The sequence below is a fragment of the Brienomyrus brachyistius genome, unplaced genomic scaffold (assembly GCF_023856365.1).
Source record: "Brienomyrus brachyistius isolate T26 unplaced genomic scaffold, BBRACH_0.4 scaffold39, whole genome shotgun sequence".
Taxonomy (NCBI): domain Eukaryota; kingdom Metazoa; phylum Chordata; class Actinopteri; order Osteoglossiformes; family Mormyridae; genus Brienomyrus; species Brienomyrus brachyistius.
In genome coordinates, this window is record NW_026042314.1 from 3,108,992 (window position 1) to 3,134,733 (window position 25,742).

The 25,742-nt window shown below is 43.1% G+C and overlaps 2 protein-coding genes and 1 long non-coding RNA gene across 3 annotated transcripts in view; 1 reads left to right on the forward strand and 2 right to left on the reverse strand.

Annotated features, from left to right (window-relative positions):
* The window catches only part of LOC125722488 (uncharacterized), a 172,867-nt gene that overhangs the window by 69,657 nt on the left and 77,468 nt on the right, over positions 1-25,742 (forward strand). The gene's annotated exons all lie outside the window — the stretch shown is intronic.
* On the reverse strand, positions 10,715-11,685 carry LOC125722517 (stonustoxin subunit beta-like). The gene is made up of 2 exons (XM_048998709.1): positions 11,551-11,685; positions 10,715-11,440 (listed from the first exon to the last, which is right to left on the reverse strand). The coding sequence occupies exons 1-2, from the start codon at positions 11,570-11,572 to the stop codon at positions 10,911-10,913; spliced, it is 552 nt and encodes a 183-aa protein (XP_048854666.1). The 5' UTR covers positions 11,573-11,685; the 3' UTR covers positions 10,715-10,910.
* On the reverse strand, positions 22,214-24,166 carry LOC125722537 (uncharacterized). Its single transcript, XR_007386448.1, has 4 exons — positions 23,732-24,166; positions 23,499-23,529; positions 23,279-23,325; positions 22,214-22,284 (listed from the first exon to the last, which is right to left on the reverse strand). It is a non-coding gene; the product is annotated as an uncharacterized LOC125722537 (long non-coding RNA).

Here is a 25,742-nt window from a genome sequence, read left to right on the forward strand (position 1 = left end):
GGGGGTTTTCACATTTTATAATACGTTTGATGCGAATGTTGTGCGCACATTCCAGGACAAGAATACAGTCTGCCTGGCTTCTCATTTTTCTTCGACCTCAGGCTACGATCCACAATGAAGACCTATGCTGTGCCATGGAATTCTGTCTTAGATGATCACCCAATGTTTAGCTGGATCGATCCTGTCGAGGCATCTAAAGGCACAGTCACAATCATTTACAACAATTTACTCCTTAATGTTCATAAGCCTTTGAAGATTCTGTCAAAATGGGATTTAGAACTTTCTAGGTTAGGATTCCACCCGGTTTGGGAAACAGTGCGGTCGAATCTTTGCCTTACTTCCAAAAACTTTAGTTATGTACGTATTCACTTTAAAACTATCCATCGTTTCTATTGTAACCCTACAAACGGTATCTCATCAAACCTGCTCCCCATCCATACTGCAGCATTTGCAACACTGACACTACCGGTACGTTTCTACATGTTCTGGGACTGTCCAGTGACCCAGCATTTATGGAAGCTTGTCATTTAATGTAATGTGATCTTACTGGACTATACTTTGACATGGAGCCTTGCTTACTATTGCTTAACGATGACTTGATGTACCAGTTCTCATTACGTGATAAAAAACTGTTAAAGGCAGGCTTTACAGCTGCTAAGAAAACCACACTACAGCGATGGATACACCTTGATACAAACCTGAAGCAATTCTGGATTGTCTCATTCCATTACATTGTCTATTTAGAGTATACCACTGCAAAGATTAACAAGGCAAAGCAATCACTGTAAATACCTGGAGGAATATGGCTGCTGCTCTTAAAGAGCTTCTTTGAAGTTTATATGAGTCTAATTTATATGAGTTTGCTGCCAACATGTCAAGTGTGAAAAGTTGTTCTGTGTTTCCTTTTCTTTTTTTCTTTTCTTTTTTCTCCTTTCTCTTGCTGCTTTTTTGTCATTTATTCTTGTGGTATCTCTGTCCTGTATGTGCCTTCTGATAAATTGACGGAATGACAATAAAATTATAATCACAAAAAAAACAGCCTCAACTACAACATTATACATTTTTGCTGTACACAGTATCTTGTCACGGTTGATCAAAACATGATTCACCCCTGTACTCCCATAAAGTGTCCTGTAGGGCCTGGATTAGGTCCACAGCTCTAGCTAGATCAAGGGAAGGTGCTTGAAGCATGTCTGACAGATATTTGGCTTCCCCAAGAATCTTCCTAAGAACTGCTAGAATTCCAATAAAGGTAAGATCTACTTGTGAAAGCAGGCCCCGTGCATCCACTGATCTCTCCGCACTGCTCTCTCCATCTATCTCATGTAGTACACGCAATACAGCTGGCAGTCTGTCCATCAGATTTTTACATGCATAGTACCTGCATGCCCCTCTGGTATCACTGACTTTCTGTAGCTCTCTTGGTGCATCCTGATACATGTCTTGTTGAACTGACAACCATTTCTGGTGAACATAAGACCCTGACATGTACCAATGAAAAAAAACATGAGTTCCATGTGCGATCTTTTCAGGTATCGTGATTTTGTTGAATTGATAGATTAATTGTTGTGGCCAGCGTGCGTATATAAGATCCGGTTGTAGTTGCGTATGGGACCACCCTGTAACCGGAGACGTGACTCTCCATGTGCCAGTATCTCCTTTTTGGGTCACCCCGTTCAACAGCAGGGCCATATTTAATCTCCTCCTTAGCTTCCGCTTCTAAATGGTCAAAAAGAAAAAATGCTTTATCAGCAGACGACAGAAACCGGGCCCGCATACAAACTCGCACCTCTTCCTCCCACTCCTCAAAGCTCACACCAGACCTGCCCCCAAACATTGGACACTTCCGGTCTCTAGAAATAAAAGTAAAACGTTCAGTATAGACACGAGGCTCGACCGAAACAGGTGGAGGTGCGGGGGAGGATTGGGTGGCAGTAGAGGGACCTGGAACTTCTGCTCGTTCCTGGTGCAAACGATCATTATCAGGCTGGAGCTGCCCCAACAAATTCCTGAGCTGCTGCACTTCGTCGTCCATAATGACAATAGGACAATAAAACTAGACGGCACAAACGAAGCCCGGCAAACAAAATTTACTCAAGATAGTAGCGGCTCCTGGGAAACTAATGCTGCTGTTTTGCTTTGCCTTTCCACTATGACAAATTAAACACCAAAAAATAAAAAACCAAAAAAAAATCTCACCTAACCTCCTCAGGGAGCGATCAGGGAGTCACATCTGCACCATGTACTGGTGAAATCCTGCCGACTACGCCCACTCCGATATAAAAGCACACAAATTCATAATCACCGCCTGGGGGACGTGAAGACCATGAACACTGCCTTTATTATTCTGCGTTCAGTTAACACTCCAAAGGAAAAACCAAACAGCAAAGCAATTACTTTAAAAATTACCCACAAATGGTACAAATCAGATCATGTTAGAATAACACTCCAATCACACAAAGAAACCCAAACCCGGCAGCTATTACCTTGGGGTGGGGGGGGGGACACTGTCAGAAGGTACTCCACAGGGTCACCACATCACATGGCGTAGATACACACACCAGGGGGGTGGGCTAAGAAGGCAGAGCGACCACACAGCGCTATATCGCCAGGACCTACCCCCCCCCCAAACCAGATCCTCACCACCCAACACCAGGCCTCCCTAACGGCGCCCCACGGTTTACGTACAACAAACTAAACAAAACACATAAATACTTAATACTAATTAAACAGGAAACCCGAAAACAAAATAAACGAAACAAAAGCAGAAAACAGCAGCAGTTGTAGTGGCTCAGTATCCCGCCGGCTGCCTGGCTCACGCCGGTCCGGGAACACTCCACCAAATCGCCATCCACTGACGGATTACAAGCGGTATTAAAAGGGAACCTTAAAACGGGAACAACTGCAAGTGGCTAGGTTACCAAGCCCTCGCAAACTGCAGTGATGGAGATGCCCACAACTAGGCTAATTTAGTGAGGAACCTTCCTCAAAGGTACAACGGCGAACACCCGCCTGCTTCAGATCACAAGCCCATGTTCTGAATCACTATTCTACCAACACACAGGTAGAAGATGAAGAACTCTCCTCAAAGTAGTGCTGTCAGTTGGACCTTGTAACATGAATAATCGTAGTGGAGAGTTACAATTATTATTTTAATTTGAAGACGTGAGATTTTTATTGGGGGAGGGTCCCACCTTCAGAAACAGCCAGTGAGACTCGTTTACCTCAAACCTTCTGACCATGTGAGTCTCATTAATGAAACCGTATCTTAAGCCCAGCCGGAGCCCACCTCCCCAAGGGTACACTCTACTTTCCCAGAAAATGCCAAGATGGATTCAAATTCAACTCCCAAACCTACTGTCAGTTTTTAGAAGACACTTTCTTCAAGCAGCGGTACAGGATAAAGTCAGCATCTTTCAGGAGGACCATGATTTTTATGCAGGACAATGCTCCATCGCATGCATTGAAGTACTCCACTGCATGGCTAGCCAGTAAAGGCCTTAAGGATGACAGAATAATGACATAATCACCTGACATAATCCCTATTGAGAACTTGTGGGCCCTGCTTATATGGGAGATTTACAGTGAAGGAAAGCAGTACAGCTCTCTGAACAGTGTCTGGGAGGCTGTGGTTGCTGCTGCACAAAAAGTTAATCGTCAACAGAACAAGAAAATACCAGATTCCATGAATGGAGGACTTATTGCTGTTCAGCAGCCGGACTGCTTGGGGGAAGAAGCTATTGCAGTCGTGCAGACCTGCTCCTGATGCTGCAGAATCTTCTTCCGGATGGAAGAGGGGTAGTAGACAGTTCGTGGGTTGGATGGTACCGGTCAGTCACAATGCTGGTGGCCTTACGGATGCAGTGGGAAGTGTAAGTGTCCTGCAGGCTGGGGAGAGAGCTGCCAATGATGCACTCAGCGGTCTGCACAGTCTTCTGAAGGGTCCGGACCGCTGAGCGCGTCATCAGAAGCTCTCCAGCCTGCAGGACACTCGCACTTCCCACTACATCCGTAAGGAGGTGGCTATATTGCTCACTAATTGATATTTCATGTCAGAATTGTTTATTTGGAAATTATGTGATGTTTGTTTATTAATCGCACTTTGAAAGATGATAATGAACAAGGGAGATGGGAAAATGTAGGTGTTCCATTTAGTTGCATAATAATTGTGCACACTAATAGTTGTGTAATAATTGTGCACACTAATAGTTGTGTAATAATTCTGCACACTAATAGTTGTGTAATAATTCTGCACACTAATAGTTGTGTAATAATTCTGCACACTAATAGTTGTGTAATAATTGTGCACAGACATGTATTCCCCTGATAATGTTCACACTCACATTTCTGGGAACATTGGGAGCAGCGTGTGGCTCTGTGGGCTGAGCCTGTGTGCTTGTAATCAGAAGGTCGCAGGTTCAAACCCATCCTCAGCCTGTGGGTCCTTGAACAAGGCCCTTAACCCCCAGCTCCCTGGGTGCCGCTACAGGTGGCAGCCCTTCGCAGACAACTTCCTCTATGGAAAAAAAAGAGCAAGTTGTGGGAGGCGTAAAGACAATTTCCCTACAGGGACAATAAAAGTGTCGATTATTATTATTATTTCCCTTGCATAACATTCAGGCTTCAGGTTCATTAACATTTTGGACTGACTGATGACACTATATTTGTTTATTATTAAAATTAATCCCAAAAACACAACTCGCCTAATAATTGTGAACACAGTGTATTACATTGTGGGAACCAAATGTCCCCCACGATGAGATAAAAACCTTTTGCCATGTAAGGATATTTTTCACTCCCCACACCCCACAAACATAACCTCAATTTCATAAAAAAATCTGTGAATAGAATCACAAAACTGGAAATACCTAAAATCTTGTATTTTGTTTGCTTACTTATGGTTAAGGTTGGGGCTGGGTAGACTGTCATTGTTGAGATTAGAGTTTTCACCATAGAAACAAATGGAGAGTCCCCACAAAGATATAATTACAAACCTATGTGTGTGTGCGCGTGTGCGTGCGTGTTTGTGTGCGCATGTGCGTCTGTGTGTGTGTGCGCATTAGCGTGCATGTGTGCGCCTCTGTGTGTGTGCGTCTGTGTGTGTGCGTCTGTGTATACCTGGCTACAGAAGATGGATGGATGGACAGATGGAATTTGCAACCTTACTAAAGAGTAGCAGAAGCACTTCTGACACTTGAACCCTGATGATAAGTACAATTATTTATGTAAAAGTGCATCAGTTTTGTACTTAGTGGCATTTGCCAAACATGCTTGTAAAGGTGAATTCTGCCAGAGGTCAGTGCTGTGGGTTGGCGTTTGGCTCAGTGGCTTATATCACTATGCTCCTGTGACTAAGGCCCTTAACCCCAAACGCACCGGTGACTGCCTGCGTCTGCCTTCTCAAAGAAACAATTTTAAATTGTTTGACTGTGGAATTTGAGCTTCATGGGTCCAAACCTGCTTAGTCACACCGCATTAAGTTTGCTGCTCAACTCGCCGCTTTCTCAATTGTAAGTCGCTTTGCAAAAAAATATCTCCAAAATAAAAGTAAATGCTCTTTTTTGCAGGAGAAAAAATGATCAACATGTGTTTCAAACGGTACAAAAGTGGGTCTGACCTTCATGCAGTTTCAACAAAACGTGGGTGGGGACAAGGGACGTCGCGATATAATGTGATCATACGATTACGTTTGCAGCAAAATAAAAGGACAGCGATAATGGTTCCCAGCAGCACAAACCAAAGACAATTGGATGAAAGCAGAGTGGAATATGGGAGTATGGTAGACGATCCTTTCATAGCATCCAGATTTCTTAATGTTTGCTAGGCTGAGTTTGTTTATATGGCGAGAAGCCCAGCACCAAGTTACACAAGAAAATAAGCTGGAGGAAAGCAGCAGGCAAAAGCCTGACCCAGACGCAGCCCCGGTGCACGCCGGTTGGCGGCTGGGGAAACTTGCCGCGTATCGCCCCTACGGCGGCTGTTTCAGCTCACGGTAGGAAGCCGCCATCTAGTGGTGCGCTTTGGGAATTGCATGCAGCGATAAAGTTCCTCGAAATTATTACAGTATCATGGACCTAAAGACTCATTGAGGTTTCACTCAAAACACAATATTGTGCAGTTTGGGGATTTGCGTTGGTGTTTTTGTGCTCATCATCACAGGTCCTGAGGGCCCATACATGCTGGTGCTGAGCTCTGTTACTGATATTCTTAAGTATTATTTTTAATAATTGTTGCACTTGGACTCGATCTTTTATACAATGTTTTGTCGCTTTTAATCTTTCCAAGCACTTTGCATACCGGGGCGACGCCCAGCACCGTACAGTGTCAATCTGCTTCCTCATTTGTATGTCGTTTTGATAAAAGCTTCTGATAAATAAGTAAAATGTAAGTCAGTATAAATGTATATACAACAGTAACTATGGTAGATTTCTCGCTGGTAGGTCTCTCTGACATTACTGCACTGGGAGAAAAGCCCAGTGTAACATGGGCTAAAATGTAAATGTGTAGTTTTTTAGATCTTAATCTGAAAATCCGTTCTTCGTTTTCCCAGAAGGTGGCAGCACATGAACACTGCAAAACTGCAAGCTTGGCTTGTCGCTTTGTATACAATAGTGCGCTATCCGTATATTAAAAATACTACATAATTACATACATCAATCAATATCAAGAACAGAAAGATGCCCACACAATATACCAAAATCTTAAAATCCCCCTTGGCAGCATGTTACGCTGTAGTTTGGTTTGTCTAAGCTCCACACTTTCCCAGAATTACCCTGGACTGCTTCCAGTACGGAAGCCCAAAGAATCAGACACGAAGCTCACATAACTTGGCAAGAGGCCCCTGAATTACCTAAAGTGGATGGAGTTTTCACCTCGGCCCATGGGGATTCAGAGCAGACACAAATGAGCGTGAACCCATGTGTGATTTACAGTAAAAGGTGACTGAACACAATACACAGCCTCTGTAGTGTCTCCACTGTCCAGCAGGGGGTGCCAAATGAAAGCTGCCCAGCAGGAGTAAACAGGTTTCCGGAGATGCTGCATTGCAGTCCCACAGTCCTCTAGTCTTAAGTGCTCAAATTTTGTGGTCCCTCTATACCTTAGTCTCATAGTCCATAGTGCCCAATTCCCCTTTGCCCCACTTCCATGATCCACAAGTCCCTAGTCTCCTTGTTTCTTAGTCCCATGGTCCCTAACACTGTAGCCCCTTTTCCCCTGGTTCCCTATTCCCTTAGTCCCATAGTCTCCTAGTCCTGTGGCCCCTAATCCCATAGTCCTTAGTCCCCTAGTTCCTACTCCCTATTCACCTTGTATTAAGCAGGGAGCAGGATTCTGAGGCCATCTGATATGCTTTACAATGAAGCTGTGCTAAAACCAGTATATGCATGAGGGTGTTTGCGCTGCCTTGCACTAGACTGGCTGTTCCTGTAAATCACTTATATGAAAGTGCCTGTGGAACACAGATAAAATCCACATGTCTGAGGTGGCTGGCATCTGGTCTTTCTCATGTGTCAGGCCTGCGATGCAGCATTCAAACACATGGTCTCCTTTTACAGCCAGCAGGTTACGCAAACGTACCGCTCAATCGGGGCCATGTGGACAGCTGTCTGCCATCTCTGATTGGCCGTCGAGTCCACGGACCCCAAAGGTTAAACTGGACACTGGCAAGCGTGTCTGATTCATCAGATTCCCGTCTGCTGGGTTGGGCAGCATCACATTGAGGAAGAACCTCATTGTGTTTTCAGCTACCTGGCATTAGGAGCTGATTACTTCAAGTCATTAGGACTTTTTTCATTGAGATTCTCTAGCTGAACAAGTAGAGTGTTGCATTTATGATGCATTGGTCATGGGTTCAAATCCCCCAAGAATATGCATAAAACATAACCCTTCCCACTGCTGTAAGTCACTTTGGATAAACAAGTCTGGTAAATGCAAAAGTGTTTCTACAAGTGGTACAACAGCATGCCCTACTGGTCAGATTAAAATGCTGTTTGGATATATTCCATTTCATAATGTGGCTTCTGATTATAACGTCAATGTGTAATAGGAATTGATTGGAAACGTATTCACTACTTCTTTTACAAATGTATTTATCTGGACGAATTGGTCCAATTGGTCTCACTTACCTTAGACCCCTGGGAGAAAAGCTTAGTGTCCATGGGGTTAAATGTAAATGGATATTCTATGTGATGAGTAATATAATCTGGGTTAAGGACGACTCAGATGCAGTAGCTCTGGGAAAGACACAGGCTTTATTAAGGGAATACAGCAAACAACACTTGGAAGAATGATGACGGAGCTGAGGAACCATGAGAGCAGGAACATTTATACACAGTAATCAGCGACGGGAGAGAGGTGTAGGAGGATAACAGATCAGGGTGGAGAACGTCAACGATGGGATACAGCTGGGGAGGGTTAGGAGAGTTACGGAGGGCCATTAGTGACCTCTGCTGGCTCAATTGGGAGGAGACGGGATAGATCACGTAAGTACTAAGATTAGACGCATCCATCTTCCAAACACTTATCACAAGGGTATCCCAGAGCCAATTACAGGAAACGCAGGGCAAAAAGCTGGGGTCCACCATGGATACAATGCCATTTAATCACAAGGAACACTCACAGTTATGGAGTCCGGACAATTTACAGATGCCTGTCAGAGTCGCTGCAGGAAGAAACCCATGTGGGATAAAGAGAGCAAACAAACGCCACACAGACAGCGTAGGAGAAGGATGGAAACATTCGACACTGCAGCTGCAAGGCAGCCCTGTTACCCACTGAGCCGCCCCTCACAGGATTCTCATGGTTAAAACAGGACATGATGCCCAATACATTCAAAATGCACATGTGGAGGATTTCAGCCATATGGTTTTGAGTAACTTCTACACCCACGTACCATGTGTGAGATGGAGCCGGCCAGTTCCTCTTATGGTCCAATTCTGCTCATGCGTTACTAAGATTATGGTACTTAGGTCCTCCATCCATCAGATCCTCTTCTCACTGTGGTCATGCTCATCCACTCTGGACACTGTATGCTTGGTAAAAGACTCTCATCTCTGTATCCTTGGTAGCGAAACAAAAAGGGGGTTTGCTGAACTAGATGGGCTGAGACTGGAAACAAAGAGGATCGTGAGGGATCACAAATGGGAGGACTAGCAACCGGGAAGGTCACAGGCAGCAGGAAGGTCTAACATCAATGGCCGAGACAAATAGATACTTAAATGCAAAGACTAACGAGGGGCAACAAGCAACACTCATGAATTATTTTTTTTTATTAATTCTGTTGAAGCATGGTTAAAAATCAATGTCTGACTTTTATTAGTTAAATTTCATAGAATTTTTATTTATTATTACTTTTGTCAGATTAAAGTTATTTCTGTGACCATTGTGAGTTTTTCTTTCATTGACTGAAGGGTACCAACAATTTTGTCCACGTGTGTAGCTAATCAATACCTCAGTGACTTTTCAAAACTAGTTTCATGAATTAATTGAGCTGGTGGTGAAATTTAACAAATACATGAAATGGCCGAGGTGAACCTGAGGAGAGGTTTAGGAACCATATTGGTGTTCATCTAGCCATCCAACAAGATATCAGTAACTTTTTGGAGAACATAAGAAATTCCTTTTAGTTTTTTTTGTTTTACTCATAATTTGCACATGTTCTAATATTAAATTTTGTTTTTAATACTGAGAAAATATAAATTTACTACCCAGATAAATAGCTTTAAACATTTCCTATGACTCCCTAAGACTTTTGCACAATACTGTATATATCTCAGGATTCCTAATGAAACAGGATTTATGTGTTTTTTTTCTGGTAATTGGTAATCACCTACACTACTTCATTGATGATCAGGTGCCTTTCTGTTGTTGTTGTACTAACGTGACTTATTAAGATTTTATGTTATTTATGTTTACTTAGTTAATATATGATTAATTTGATTATATCATTATCTGGCGGCATGGTGTAGTGTTGTGGTTAGCACTGTTGCCTCACACCTCTGGGACCCAGGTTCGAGTCTCCGCCTGGGTCACATGTGTGCGGAGTTTGCATGTTCTCCCCATGTCGTCAGTCCGGGTACTCCGGTTTCCCCCCGCAGTCCAAAAACATGCTGAGGCTAATTGGAGTTGCTAAAATTGCCCGTGTGAGTGAATGGTGTGTGACTGTGCCCTGCGATGGGCTGGCCCCCCATCCTGGGTTGTTCCCTGCCTCGTGCCCATTGCTTCTGGGATAGGCTCCGGACCCCCCGCGACCCAATAGGATAAGCGGTTTGGAAAATGGATGGATGGATGGCTGGATATCATTATCTTTACTAAGTTACCTCAGGACCGCTGTAGGTTTTGAGTTAATAAACTGTCTGCCGTCTGCCGCCCCCTGCTGGCCAAAGCGTCGCCGCTGCGATATCAGGCTGCTGCGCTCAGTGAGCAGAGAGCGCGGATTAAGTCTGTTACTCAGTTACGTTCTGGGCAGCGCGGAACCGGGACATTAATGGGATAGAATAGGAAGCCTTTATTGTCAGTGTACAGGTAGCAAATACAATATATAGACCGAAATATAAAATATACATATAGAGGGGAGGGGAAAAGCTCCCCCCACTCATCAGGCTTAGATTTCATTACATTTTATTTTTTTCAGAATCAGAATTCACTCCATTGGTACAACTGCATGTACTATGAATTTGTTTAGGCAGTCTTGGTGCATTTACAGACAACATAGAACATAAGTCAGAGAAAAACAGTCATTCTACATGTTTGTTCAGCTTACAGAACCCAATTATTAACATACGTCACACTTCAGACAGAGTAAAAAGGGTTATACTGGTTATAAAGCAGAGATTTTACCTTTTTGCCGTGGAGAAGCAGCGACATGTGAGACTGATACGGTAAAAATGATTCCTCCAGCACACAGTGAGCTATCCCAGCATGCACAGCGACACGGGGGGGTTTGGATAAACCCCAAACCCTGGATAGAGGGACTCAGTGAATGAGGAGGTGAATCTGTGCAGGGGGGTCAGTCCATCAGAGGAGACTCTGTAGAAGGACAGAGCACCAGCCCCCCAGTCCAGATACACTCCTACTCTGTGGGAGCCTGAGGGCTCTATGGGTATAAGAGTCTCTTTATTATTGCGCCGGACAGAGTGTCTGTGAGGAGAGCAGCACAGCATCCATGACTTGTCATTGTATCCAAGCAGACAGTCACTCCCTCCTTTCCTCCTGATCCCTTTATAAGTCACTCCTATCCAGGCTCCATCTCCACTCCACTCAGCCTCCCAGTAACAGCGACCAGTCAGACTCTCTCTGCACAGAACTTGGCTCCAGCTGTCAAATCTCTCTGGATGATCAGGATATGGCTGCTCTGCCCCCCCTGTCACCTTCCTGTCCCCCCCTGACAGAGATACTTCTCTGTTTGCAGTGTTGGGGTCCAGCGTCAGCTGGCAGGAGTCTGTAGGCAGGAGGAAGAGCGATTGATCCCATGACGAAGCCCAGCATCTCCATCATTATCACTGTCACACCTCACACACTCACTCACACAGAACTCGCTCCAATACACACATTTTATTCCCAATATACTCATGTAGCCGCCCGAGTCTGCGGCGCTCCGGCTGCCCCCTGCGCTGTGAGACACGCCGCGCTGAGAGACTCGCTGGGGCCGAACTGCACTTTAGCCTGCGCTCTATTATTCTGTACGATACATAAAATATAAAAAGTCAAATATGTGAATTACCGGAAATGTTGGTCGCCCGCGCGACGCCGGTGGGAAGACGCGCCAAAATGACGCGCATGTTATGGGATAATTACAGGTAAATAAAATTACAAACAGCATTCATCAAACATATTAACCATAAAATTACACAACAAAGATTACCACTAAAAGTCAGTTTGTCTTTAGGTCACAATATGAACGTCTTTTAATCCACTTTGGACACACACCTCTCTCCAGCAGCGCGCCGACGCGACGCTCCCAACGCGGACGCATCTAGGCTGGTTCTCCGCAAAGCGCAGCACTCGCGTATTACACCGCGTATGCGTACATGGAAACGTTCATATTTCTCTGGTCAAGCTGTGTACTTTGCACATGCGCACGTGTCCTATTTAAGTATTAGTAGTAATTCTGATATTCCCTGCACACGTACCACAGCCGCGAGGTCTGTGTATGTTTCCCTACGTTTTACAAATTCAGAGCGGCAGTTCACGGGGCTGCCAACTTTGATCAACTGGCTGGCGTGAGCTTTTCAATTTGGGACAAGTCTGCACACATATGCATACGCATTTAAATGTATGCAACAGTTCTATTACCTTGAAAATTGGCTGTAGGGTTTGCAAACTACCCCAATCCTCATCAAAATCATCTATGTTGGCGTTTAAAGACAAATTTGTAGTGCGGCAGGCGGTCGTCCGCGGAGGAGTAAAATGCATCATAAAAGTCTATACAAACACGTCCGCTTATACGTGCGCGGAGAGGTACCAGTCTGGCCGCCACGTTTTCTGTGTTGATTCCGGCTTCGTCTGCGCACTTACATGAGGATAACAAGACGCATGCGCGACGTGCAGTGCCACCAGAAATTGGCGTGGCAGTATGGTCACGTTTTGTCACGGAACATTGTCTTTACTAACGGTACAGATCGTATTAAAGTAGCATCTAATTTTTTTAAGAATGAGTGTCCAGAAGAGCTGTATATTTTCACAGACAAGAAAAAAATATTCCGAACACTATTGTGTCCTTCTTTGTACAGCGTCTTCAAAATTTAATGGCAGTATAAGTTTCTAAGAAAGCAGTGTCATGCGTACAAGGTACAATGAAATTCTAACCTGAAATTCTTACTTACCTACTTTCATAAGCAGCATTATTTTTCATACAGTTCCATCCATCCATCCATTTTCCAAACCACTTATCCTACTGGGTCACGGTGGGTCCGGAGCCTATCCCAGAAGCAATGGGCAAGAGGCAGGGAACAACCCAGGATGGGGGGCCAGCCCATCGCAGGGCACACTCACACACCAGTCACTCACACACCAGTCACTCACTCATGCACACCTACTGAATGGGCAATTTAGTAACTCCAATTAGCCTCAGCATGTCTTTGGACTGGGGGGGAAACCGGAGCACCCAGAGGAAACCCCACGACGACATGGGGAGAACATGCAAACTCCACACACATGTAACCCAGGCGGAGACTCGAACCCGGGTCCCAGCGGTGTGAGGCAACAGTGCTAAACACTGCACCACCATGCCATCCTTAATTTTTAATTAAGAATTAAAAATGAGTATATTGGGTCCTAATTTGGTACTAAACACCTGTTTTGTTTTATAGAGAGTCCACCCCACAGCCTGCCAGACACATTCAGTAAACTGATTATGCTATTAATGATCGTATTGTGCTAATTTTGCTCAGTAAGCAATGTGCAAAATTAACTAATGTGCAAAGCTAATTAATGTCTATCATTATTTGAGATTGTTATGTTTATTACTTATTGCTGCTCACAATGATCTGCCTGATATTTTGACCAAGCAATGGACACAAATAAAATAGTGAGTTTAATATTGATTCTACAACAGCTATTAATAAAAGTGAGTTTGTCTTTAGATCACTATATGAACGTCTTTTAATCCACTTTGGACACACACGTCTCTCCAGCAGCGCGCCAATGTGACGCTCCCAACGTAGATGCATCTAGGCTGGTATATAATGTAGTATATATTATATATAATCTCTCAGGCTATATATAATATATAATCTCTGGGTCTGCCCCCAGGCCTCCTCCTGGTTGGACATGCCTTGAAACACCTCCCCAGGGCGCCGTCCAAGAGGTATCCTAGAACCATCAACTGACTCCTTTCAATGCGAAGAAGCAGCGACTCTACTTTGAGCCCGGATGTCTGAGCTCCTCACCCTCTCTAAGGCTGAGCCCAGACACCCTGCTGAGGAAACTCATTTCTGCTGCTTATACAGTATTCACAATCTCATTTATTCGGTCATCACCCAGAGCTCATAACCATAAGTGAGGGTAGGAACGTAGATCAACTGGTAAATTAAAAGCTTCACCTTCCAGCTCAGTTCCCTCTTTTTCCAAATTGCTGCACCGTGAACAAACCCCCAAGATCAAAGCCAAATTGAACTTTATTGTCATCTGCACCATATATAAGTATAGAGAGAGATGAAATGGCGAAGCTCAGGGCCCACAGTGTAAGCATAAACTTAGTCCAATATAGAGAACAAGACAAGACAATGTGCAAAGGACTTACAGGACAGTGCAACTGAGGAAGAGGAGTAGATTATGCAATATACAGTAATGTGCAATACTGGACAATGTGCAATATTGTTAGAACTATATTAAATATATGATGTATTTCTGCAGTCAGTTAGACCTGAATTCACCATCATGTACGCTGTAACAGCCTGAGTTCACAGTGTAAACAGTGTATGATAATAGTAGTAACAGCAGTAACACGTCTAACATTTCTAACAGCTGAAAATAGGAATAGAAGCAGAATAATGGGGCAGACAGAGAATAATGGGGATTCTTATTATTGCCCCCATGTCAGAGTGACAAAGTGTTAAGTTCAGTGCAGTGCTTAAGGGTCAGTCTGTGGCCTTTAGTTGTGGGTTACGGGGGGGTTGAGGCAGTGAGGAGGCAGAGTGAGGGATCCTGGGAGGCAGCATGGTGTTGAGGAGCCTGACAGCCTGGGGGTAAAAACTGCCACGCAGCCTGGCAGACCCGGCTCTGATGCTGCAGTATCTTCTCTCAGGTGGCTGGAGTGTGGAATGACCATGTGAGGGATGTGATGGGTCCTGCACAATGCTGCAGGCCTTGCGGACACTGCGTTTGCAAAAAGCGGCTTGTAGGGAAGGGAGAGGCATCCCATAATGTTCTCTGCTGTTTTCACTGCTCTCTGCAGGAATTTGCGGTCAGATTTGTTGCAGCTGCCACACCAGATGGTGATGCAGTTAGTCAGAACACTGCCGATGGTGCCTCTATAGAACATGGTGAGGATGGGAGGGGAAGGTTTGCTTATTTCAGCGCCTCAGGAAGTTTAGTCTTTGCTGGGCTTTCTTGAATAAGGAGCTGGTGTTATTTGTCCATGTAAATTCCTCAGTTATGTCCACACCGAGGAACTTGGTTCTCCTTACAATCTCCACAGCAGTACCGTTGATGCTGAGTGGGGTGTGGGCAGGACGTGTCCTTCTGAAGTCCACAATCATCTCTTTTGTCTTGTCAGCGTTGACAGATAGATTATAGTCTCTGCACCTTGTGGACAGACTTTCCACCTCTTCTCTGTATGCTGATTCATCTTCTCTATTTATCAGTCCCACCACAGTTGTATCATCCACAAACTTGATGATGATGGTGTTGGACGTGTTGCAGCCCATACATACTGACTGGGGCGTCTCTGTCAGGAAATCCAAGATCCAGCTGCAGAGAGTGGTGTTCAAGCTTAACCCCCTCAGTTTTTGAGGGACATGTTGAAGGTAGAGCTGAAGTCTATGAATAACATCCTGACATCTGTGACTCTCTTACCCAGATGTGTCAGGGAAAGGTGACGGGCAGAGGCTACGGTGTCCTCAGTAGACCTGTTGGACCGGTATGCAGATCAGAGAGGGTCTAGAGAGGTGGGAAGATTAGTCTTTATGTATTACTGCCATGACCAGCCTTTCCAAGCAGTTCATGATGATTGACATGAGTGCTACTGGGCAGTAGTCATTCAGGCCTGTCACTGATGGCTTCTACAGCACTGGGATGTCTTGTCTTTAGATCTGAAAGCTGCATTTCTGATTCTTAGCTATGTGAGCACTTCCCTCATCATCCAGGGCCTTTGGTCGGCTCTCGTGGTCATCGATCACAGAGTTTATATACTCCTCCAGGTTGATGGCGTCACCATTTATAGCAGCCTCCTTAAAAATGTCCCAGTCAGTAGATCCAAAGCAGCCTTGGAGAGCTGAGACGGCACCAGCTGGCCACACTCTGACTGACTGGTTTGTTGTGCTTCAGCAGGGATTTATACACAGGAACCATGATCACAGTGACATGGTCTGAGTAGCCGAGGTGGGGGGGGGGGGGGCTTGTAGGCCTCACAAACGTTTGTGTGAACATTGTCCAGACAGATTCTCCCTCTAGCTGGGATGTTCATATATTGGAAGAATTTGGGGAAAACTGGCTTCAGATTTGCCTGATTGAAGTCTCCAGCAATGATGAAAAAAGCAATTTTTTTAATTTTAACTTTTTTTTTTTTTTTTTTTTAAGCAATTTATTGCTGCACACATCTCAGTTAAACCAACTGGGACGTCACAAAGTTCACGATCCACATCAGTTATTCCCGTGATGTTTGAGAAGAAATCAAAAATTTTGGATCAAGACTCCTGACATACAAATTATTAAAGAACTCAGTGCAGAATTTGGCTATTTTCTTGATGTCATCTGCAGCATTTCCATAAATCCTCACCCGCATAATGCAGTTGTTCCTGACTTGCTGACTTTCCAGCCTAAAGAAATAGGCTGAGTTCTGCTCACCTTGTTCAAGCCATTTTTGCCACAATCTAACAAAGGCTCCTTCTGCCTTATGTTTATATATAATCATACAATTTATTCTGTAAGGCACCTCCTACATTATTTTCTGTATCAGTAAGACGACTGACTGGTTTGCAGGTTAAAGCAGTAAATCTCATTTATAATTTTGTTTTCTTCATCTCTTCCGATTCGAGCCAAGTCACTACTAAACCTTCTGACAAATTTTGCTACATCATATTATTATTGCAATACTTTTTTCTGTATTGGGTCTGTTCCAGTGTAAGTCAGTTAATTATTCTATATTTAAAATAGCTACTTTTTTTCTCAAGATTGAACTGTTTAATATCCAGTTTGAAGATATTTTATATGCAGTAGACGATGACAAAGATTGCATGTTCTCCCCAAGATGGTCTTCTCGCACTGCCCCCCGGTGGACATGACCTTCAATCCTCCAGATAGATGTAAACTACGCACGCAAGTGTAGTCGTGTCGTGTGAAGTCATGGCCCTAAAGCACAGACTTAGGAGATGTTCAGTGTCACAGCCAGTTTGGGTAAGACTGCAGGTGCCGTCTTAGGACAATATTAAAGAATCTGAAAAAAGTACAGTCAGCGAATGCACAAAAAGGGCAAATGTGAGGGAAGGACTTCAGGGGGAACAAAGTGCATCAAAGCCCACAGCTACTCTCTCTCTCATCTGACTCCAGTTGTGTGTCACCTACACACTGGGTCAGACAATGTGTTTTATACATTAAACTGATCTTTACTGAATATCAAGCCTTTGGTTGGAAAATCTTTATTAATGACTGATTGTATTATCAGGATAAACCTTGATTTTTATGCGTTAAACTGAAATGGGGTCACATGAAAACTATGCAGCAGCCCTGATCAAACCAGCTACTCCTACCTGCCCTTTATCAGTGAGACTAGAGCACTTAGGGAAGGAGGTGGAGCAGCCGCCTTATTTAATGGGTTTGAATTATTTTTACAAGTCAGGCACTACTTTCTGTCAGAAGGGTAATTATGAATCTGAATGAACAGAAATTACATGTGGAGTTCCTCAAGGGTCCGTTATTGGCAGTGGGCAGTGGTGGCTTAATGGTTGTTGGATTGAATCCCCGACCAGCAAGGCACCGCTGAGGGACCCTAAGCAAAACACTGCTCTCAGGGTGCTGAATTAGCTGGCCCTTGCTATGTCACGATGTCACATATGGGTTAAAAGCAGAGGACACATTTCGGCGTTGTACACTGTGTGCTGTGGTGTGTCAACACTGATCACCAATTAGAATTATAATCCTCACTGAGCCTCTTTGTTCAACATCTACATGCTTCCATTTGCTCAGATTACGGAACACTATAAAATCTCTGGAACACTTAAGGCCATGTTGTTAGTAATTAAAAAAAAAATCACAACAAATAATAATCCATTGTTATGCATTATAATCATGGCTTTAAATATTTATCAAAAGGCATAACACATTATAGGCATGCTTATTATGCATAATGAATGATGTATGAAGCTCTCTTTAGTGCACTATAAATACCTTCATAATGCATTATAATGATCGGTATAAGCATTAAGGATGCTTTGTATTGCATTATGAAGGTATCTATAGTGCCTTATAGTTGAGTGTGTCATAAAGCATTCATAAAGCGTTATAATGGTGGATATAATGTGTTATGCTTTTTTTAAAATATTTATAACTGTGTTTATAATGCTTTATGAGTGCAGTATAATTAAGCAATAACATAATGTATAAGAAGATACTCCGGTATATCATGGCTGTGATTCGGTCAAAGGCACAAGGCTATAGGCCACCACAAAAAAAAAATAGTTCTCATAACATCAGTGCAAGTGGGAGGGGCCATCGTGTCCAAACCATCCGCATATCTGGATAATTCAGTCAATCACCAATATAGTTTTGTCTAATATTTCCGGTGCCAGCAGTAAAACAACTAGCCAGCTTATTATCGGAGTAACTTTGCATTGTAAATGAAAACCATGCCACAGGTCTGATAAATAAAATATTATGGCACTAGAGTGGCGAAGAGATCATGAGGCAGATTGCAAAGTTCAGTTATTGGCATCTTTAATAGTGCGACTGTTAAATGGACAGTTGGCAGCTTATAAAACTTATTCTGGAACAGAAAAGAATAAATCCAACAAAACGGAATACATATGTGTGATGCCCGGCCCGTCCGCTCCTCGTGTGTGCTACGCCCCCTGATTACCCACGTGTTCTTTCATGATTGTACCCAGCTGTGTCCGATTATTTTCAATCAGTCCTGTGTATTTCAGTCCGTGTCTTACCTGAGTCCTTTGTCTGTCATTGATGTTAGTTGGCGTTTCATGTCTCCTGCTCCCTGTTTATTTATTAAATCCCTGGTTTACCCCGACTTCCGCCTGTCCGCCTGCTTCCTGCCCGTTCGCCTCGCACGATCGCCGTTCCGTCCGGCTTTGAACGTGACAATATGAACCTTTACTGTCACTGTCACCTATGTTCATTTTCTAAACTGGTGGAAACACAGGCAGGTTCTGAAAAGGTATCAAGTGACAACCAGCCAGTATTGTGCATGAACGAGTTCAAAAGAACGCGTTCATTGAACACGTTCATATTTCAGTGAACTTTGAACTGAACGCAACTTATTAGTAAATCAAGAACTTGAACGTGAATTTTATGTGTGATGAACGGCGTAGACGTCGTTCACTGTTGGAATGCAATTAAACATCGGGATTTATTTTCACCTGATGAGTCGAGTGACAAGGTCGGCTCACACATTTAAACAGCATGTTGTGTTGTCACTCAAGCACTAGCGAAGGGCTCCTCCGCTCGAAAAATAAAATGCTCAGCCTGACTCTCGCTCAGTGCTTGTGTGCAGTGCATCTTGGGTAACGTAGTGTAAAGCCAAGGACAGTCGAATCTAATGTCTTTAGCTTCACACTACGTTTCCCATAATGCGCACACACACACTTCTCAAAGGGCACAGCCTTGGCAACGCATGAGCGCGAAGCGAACTGCTGCAGCAGTAACCATGGCAAGCGCAGAGGAGGAAAGCTCAACCACCAGTGGAGCTGGCACAGAAAACACGGATGATGCTGGCTGTAACTTTGACAATTTACGGGCATTTTACACACTGTTTCACAGAGACTCTGACGGTAAAAACCTAACCTTTCTGTGCAAGCTTTGTCCACCTGCGCTGAAAAAACAAGTTAGAACATCAATGACCTCATTTTCCAATTTGAAAAGACACGTTGAGTTGAAGCATTTGTCCAGCGTGAAAGCATATATGCAAGCCCTTCAAGGTCATAGAGGGAAGGGCAAAACCCCCAGCCAAAGTCCCCAAACGACTCAAGTCACACTGCCTGCTGCCTTCAGGGGTATAATCTCCCAGCAACAGGTAGACAGATTAATAATAGACTACATTGTTGGAGATTTACAGCCACTGAGTAAGGTTGAAAAACCCTCCTTCATAAAACTAGTAACTGGTTTGCAACCAGGCAGACATGTGCCCTCAAGAAGACAGGTGCAGGGACTAATGAATAAGGAATTCATTGAGGTTATCAGTAATTTAAAAGCTGAACTTGCTGAGCTTGACTTTGTATGCACAACAGCTGACTGCTGGTCAGCTGTCAACAAAGGATTCATGGGCATCACAATTCATTGGCTTGATAAAAATGATGTGTCACTCAGGAGATCAGCAGCCCTTGCATGTCGTCGTGTCAGAGGGTCACACACATATGATGTCCTGGCTAAAGTGCTGACGGATGTGTACAAGGAATTTAAAATTCAAAACAAAATTGTGTGCACAGTGACTGACAATGCTTCCAATTTCGTCAAAGCATTCAGCTGTTTTGGAGACAGTGTTGTTATTAGAGCAGCTGATGAGGTGACTGAAGGCAGTGACACAGGATCTACTGCTGAGAGCTCCGATGATGAGGACGATGGTCTTGAGCCTGCACTTCTGTCAGAGTTAGAGGATCCCTGCCTCCCACCTCATAGAAGGTGCATGGCCCATACTTTAAATCTTGTTGCCACAGATGCAAAGAATGTAACGGATAGGCTGTACAACAAATTAGCGAGGCCTGTATTTTCCAAGGCATCTGCTCTGTGGAATAGGGTGAAAAGGAGTGCGAAAGCCTCAGATTTTGTTGAGTAAAAGCTAAAGATTGCTTTGTCACTCCGAACGACACACGTTGGAATTCTATGTTCCTCTCAATGCAGCGCCTGGCTCACATAGCCACCTTGACTCCCCAGACCAGCAATCTAACAGTGCCATTGGATGCCACTCCTGAGTATGACAGACTCCTTCTGCACACCATCTGTGATGAGTTTGGGCTTCGTTGATTCACTCCAGAGGAAATAGACTTCATCAACAAGTTTGTGAGTGTGATGGGTCCCTTGGCATGTGCTCTGAACATCCTTCAGGGGGAAAAAAACACATTCCTCGGCTACCTGGCTCCTACCATTGTGCAATTGAAAAATGATTTGGATGGTCTGTTGGATGAGAGTTCAAAGCCTACAGCTACACCAGGTCTGACGGCATGCCGCCCCCTCATCCAAACCTTTATTTTAACCCCCTGATGACCTAGAGGGGAAAAAGAGTGCTTCATCCTTTTTTAAGTTCAAGCAAAGCCCATCAGCTGTCAATAAGTCTGAGGTGGACATCTATCTGGACGCCCCAACCACTGACGAGTTTACTGAATACATGCTGCTGCCCAAACTGAAGAAGCTCTTCATCAAATATAACACAGCAATCCCATCAAGTGCTCCAGTGGAGAGACTCTTCAATACTGGTGGCCAGATATTTAGGCCCAGGAGAAACCGATTGGGAGATGCCAACTTTGAAAAGCAACTGCTGTTAAACGTGAACAAAAAACAGTTTGGACTGAAGCCGTAGGCATGGTCTGTGGAGTGTTCATTACTTACTACAACAATGGCTTCTGTATGTGAAAGTTTTTATTTTTAATAGTTCAGTGAGATGGTGCCACACACCTTCAAGAAGCGTGAGAGTTTTTTTTTTTTTTTTAATAAAACTAAAGAGATATTTTGCTGAATAATAAATATTCTGTTCTGTCTAGTTTTCATTTGAGATGGATATGATGCCGATATGTGTTTACAGTACTTTTCTTTTCCTTCCCTTGTCTAGTATTGGGGCAAGAGATAAATAAACCATGAATAAGAATCATATTTTGTGTCCTTTGTCTATACATGTCCATATATGCAAGAATGTAGGTAGGTTATAGATGTATGTTAAAACAAAATAAATTTTGATTTAGACTATATATTGCACCTAAAAATAAAATGAACTGAACTTTGAACTAGTTCAAAAATTTAAATTGTGAGCTATGAATGTGAACAGTTCACTTTGAGCATGTATGAACTGAACTTTGAACTAGATCATGAAAAGTGTGAACTTGCACAACACTGCTCCATTCTGAGAGCACAGTGATATCCACAAGCATCACAAACCAGCCAATCACAGGTTGGAGAATTTAGCCAACTGGTCCTGTGTGTATATTAAATGTTTAATGTACATGACAATAAAACGTCATGCTTTTTAAAGCCATTTAAGGCGTTGTTTGTCAATTAAACCATTTTTAATGCTATGTAAGACCAAATTGGTTTAATTACTTCTAATCCTAATAATGTCCCACGGAAACCCAGTCTTAGAGCTGTCCAGAAAAAAAATATTTTGATGATATTTCAAGGAAATTACTTTGTAACGGTGCTTAATAGGAGGTGTGATGTCCTGGAGGCAAACCTCAAGTGCTTCTGTTCTTTCTACAAGAAACAACAAACATTTCAGGTATGTAGCCATTTGAAACATTGTTCAAAATTAAGTTCAGTTCACTCCACACAAGCAATAGCTTCCATTATTTCCAGTCCACATTTAATATTTCAGAATTAGGTTAAATGACTGATATTTTAAACTGTATTTGTCAAACACTGCGCCCACTAACAGGTGAATAATATTGATTACCTGGTAATAGTGGCACCTGCTAGTAGGTGGGACCTATTAGGCAGCAAATAAGCAATGTGTAGGATATACTGGGATGCAGAAAAGTGGACAAGCCTAAAGATTTGAGTGACAAGGGCCAAGTTGTGATGGCTTGATGATTCGGTCACAGCATCTCCAAAACTGTAGGGAAATATGTGAACGGGTGACGGAGGCTCATTACATGTCAGATAGTACAGCAAACCTCCAGAGGTCTAGAGGAATCCACGCCCTGATGAGTCATGGCTATTTTGGCGGCAAAGGTGAGCCTGGGCCCCACCATGAACCTGCTGACCACTGCAGGACCATCTCACAAGAGCTGGGGGTTATGATCCAGCTCTCTAGCCATCACCAAATGGCCCATATCAAAGTCACTCCCATCCTTACACTTGCACATTGTTTCTGCTTCCAACACATCAGCTTCAAGGACAAAGCATCCACCTGCTGCCTAATATAACCCCCCCACAGTCAGAAGCCACTGTAACCAAATAATCAATGTTATTCGCTTCACATGTTATGGCTGATCAGTGTATAACCTCTGTATCTCAGTTACGTTTCAGACTGTTTTGCTACATTGTGCAGATTAATATACTGTGTTTATAATACATTTCAAAATTTCCCAAAATTCAGCACATTGTCAGTTTCACTGGCCAACACACTGATCATCGTAACATCATCAAGTTCTTTAGCCAAATTAGGTGTGCTGAGCAATGGGAAACCTGACACTGCAGTACAGTGAATCATGCAGCAGGACTGGGAAAATGTAAAAACACATTTTACCTCCAAGGGCCACTGTTCTCCCACCTTTTTTCATTAGTCTTACACGTCTGTAAACACATAAAACATGTTTGCACATATACTGTACTGATCCTGAGAGGATTAAGATGGCAAAAAAATCAGTTGGGCTGGTGATTGCACAATATTTTAGAAGCTAAATTATGAAACGTATGACTATATATATTACACAATGATAAGGTATAAATACAGAAAAGCTACATACCGTTGGAGTGAAGCTGAAGTCCTTCTCTCTTCTAGACAATGGAATCAGTAGAAATGAAGTTTTGCCACGACATGAGAAGCCAGGAAAGTGAAGCAGAACATGAACAGGAACATTATTCAGCCTTGGCTGACTAGGTCTGTATTCCGGACATTACATTCATGATTTAATTTGACTGCAGGGGGCTTGAATAATTTTAACTTGCTTGCAGGTTCCCTATGTACAGTATGTATTACCTTTCCTGACCTTCGGAGGTCCTCCCTCCTGTTTCGGAGCATTTTTAAGGCTTTTTTCAGAATTTCCTGCTCTTTGCCGACGAGGCTACAGGGCAACTCTGCTGTGACCTTGAAATTACATGAAATATTCTGTTAAAACACTTTATTTGGTGTTTTACCTTGTGAATTGAAATTTTAAGCCCTAATTGTTCTTTATGTGGTAAAAAGGTAAAATAGAAAAATTAAACTATTTGATTAGAAATATTGATTTTAAACAATTTTATGAGGTACAGCTTTTGCTTATGACAGGGTTCCAGTCAATTTCCGCTCCCTTGCAGGCAGTGGTCCACATTTTTGATGCACCCAGGGATGATCTTACAGCAGCCTGGTGGAGACGTGTAGAGAAAAGAAAGATATCAGTTTTGCACCAAAAACGTTAGAATAGAGAGGAGTGCAGGTGGACATAGAATGAGCAGAATGAATGGTAGCAGTATTTCTGATGTGATAACCACTTATTCTGCTGATTCTACTTCCACCTGTACTGTCTGTGTTCTAACAGCTCTGTCCACTTTAGTTTCTATTTCCAGGACTGTGTGATACTTACACTGAATCTCTTTTGTTCAGGTGTTGCCGCTGATTTCCCTGCTTATTTTTTAGGAAGTCTTCTGCTTCCACTCCAGACTGCTTGAAGGAAAGACCATGAAACTAAATATGATATATTCTGTAACCATGACCTGACAGCAGTATGTCTGTGAAACCACAAAAAACACAGAGCTTGCTAACAAACAGACAGTTTACTTGCCTTTAGTTTTAAAATGGAAATTAGGGATTTCCCCAGTCTGAAGTTTTTGGGGAACAAAAGGTAAACATCTTGCTCCCCAATGTCCACAAAATCATCCCCTGTCACACCTTGTTCTTCATGGTAAAACACAGAGAAAATAGATTAATCCACATGACTGTAACTATAAAACCCAAAATATTATGGCCACACAGAGGTTGAAAAAATAACAATGATTATGAATAAATTAATAATAAAACCCCATAATATAATTAAGGCACGCAGAGTGATCACATAGCAGGCATAGCAACAGTAAGTAAGGTGGATAAAGGGGCAACTGAGAAGACTGCATCAGCAAATTTAGCATATTTCCCATAAACACAACACTGATAGGAGTTATCAATTTAGCATTACCATATACAGTACAGTACTGTGCAAAAGTCTTAGGCAGTCCAAAGAAATGTTTAAAGCTGTTTATCTGGGTAGCAAGTGTACTTTGGCTTAGAACAAAAAAATACAATTTAACATTAGAATGTGTGCAAATTAAGAGTAACACAATAAAAACTAGTAATAATTTCTTCTGTTTTCTAAAAAGTTACTGATATCTAGTTGGATGGCTAGATGAACACAACTTCAGTTCCCAAACTTCTCCTCAGGGGCACCTCAGCCATTCCACGATTTTGTTAAATTTCACCAACAGCTCAATTAAATAATTAAATATATTGGTTTAAAAAGTCAGTGAGAGACTGACTAGCTGTATGAGGTGCCTGCCTTCTTTGCCTGCCTAAGACTTTTGCACAGTACTGTATATATATATATTTAGGTCCTCAATCATGGCCTTACAATGGCTGAGGCTGGTTGGCCGAATGATGGGAGAACAACCATGTCCTCAACCATTCAAACATTTCATAGAGCCAACAGGTATGTAATCCAACAATGTGCCCTGTACTGTAATATTGTCCTCTTACTGCAATGCTTCATATTACAGTATCCATTTACATTTTATATTACACAGTGAGTTTTACTTTATACAGTTACATACTGGATGTATACTGTAGCACACATGTCGCGTCACTCACGGTCACACACACAGATTAACCTCCCCTCAAACCACAGGCAATATGCCAGGACAAGCAGTGTAGTACAATCTTTTATTAAACACGCAAGAGCAAACCCAGTACTTAACACACGGGGGGGGGGGGGAAACAGAATATCTAATACCACGAAGTGGGGGGGGGGGGGACATGTCCTACA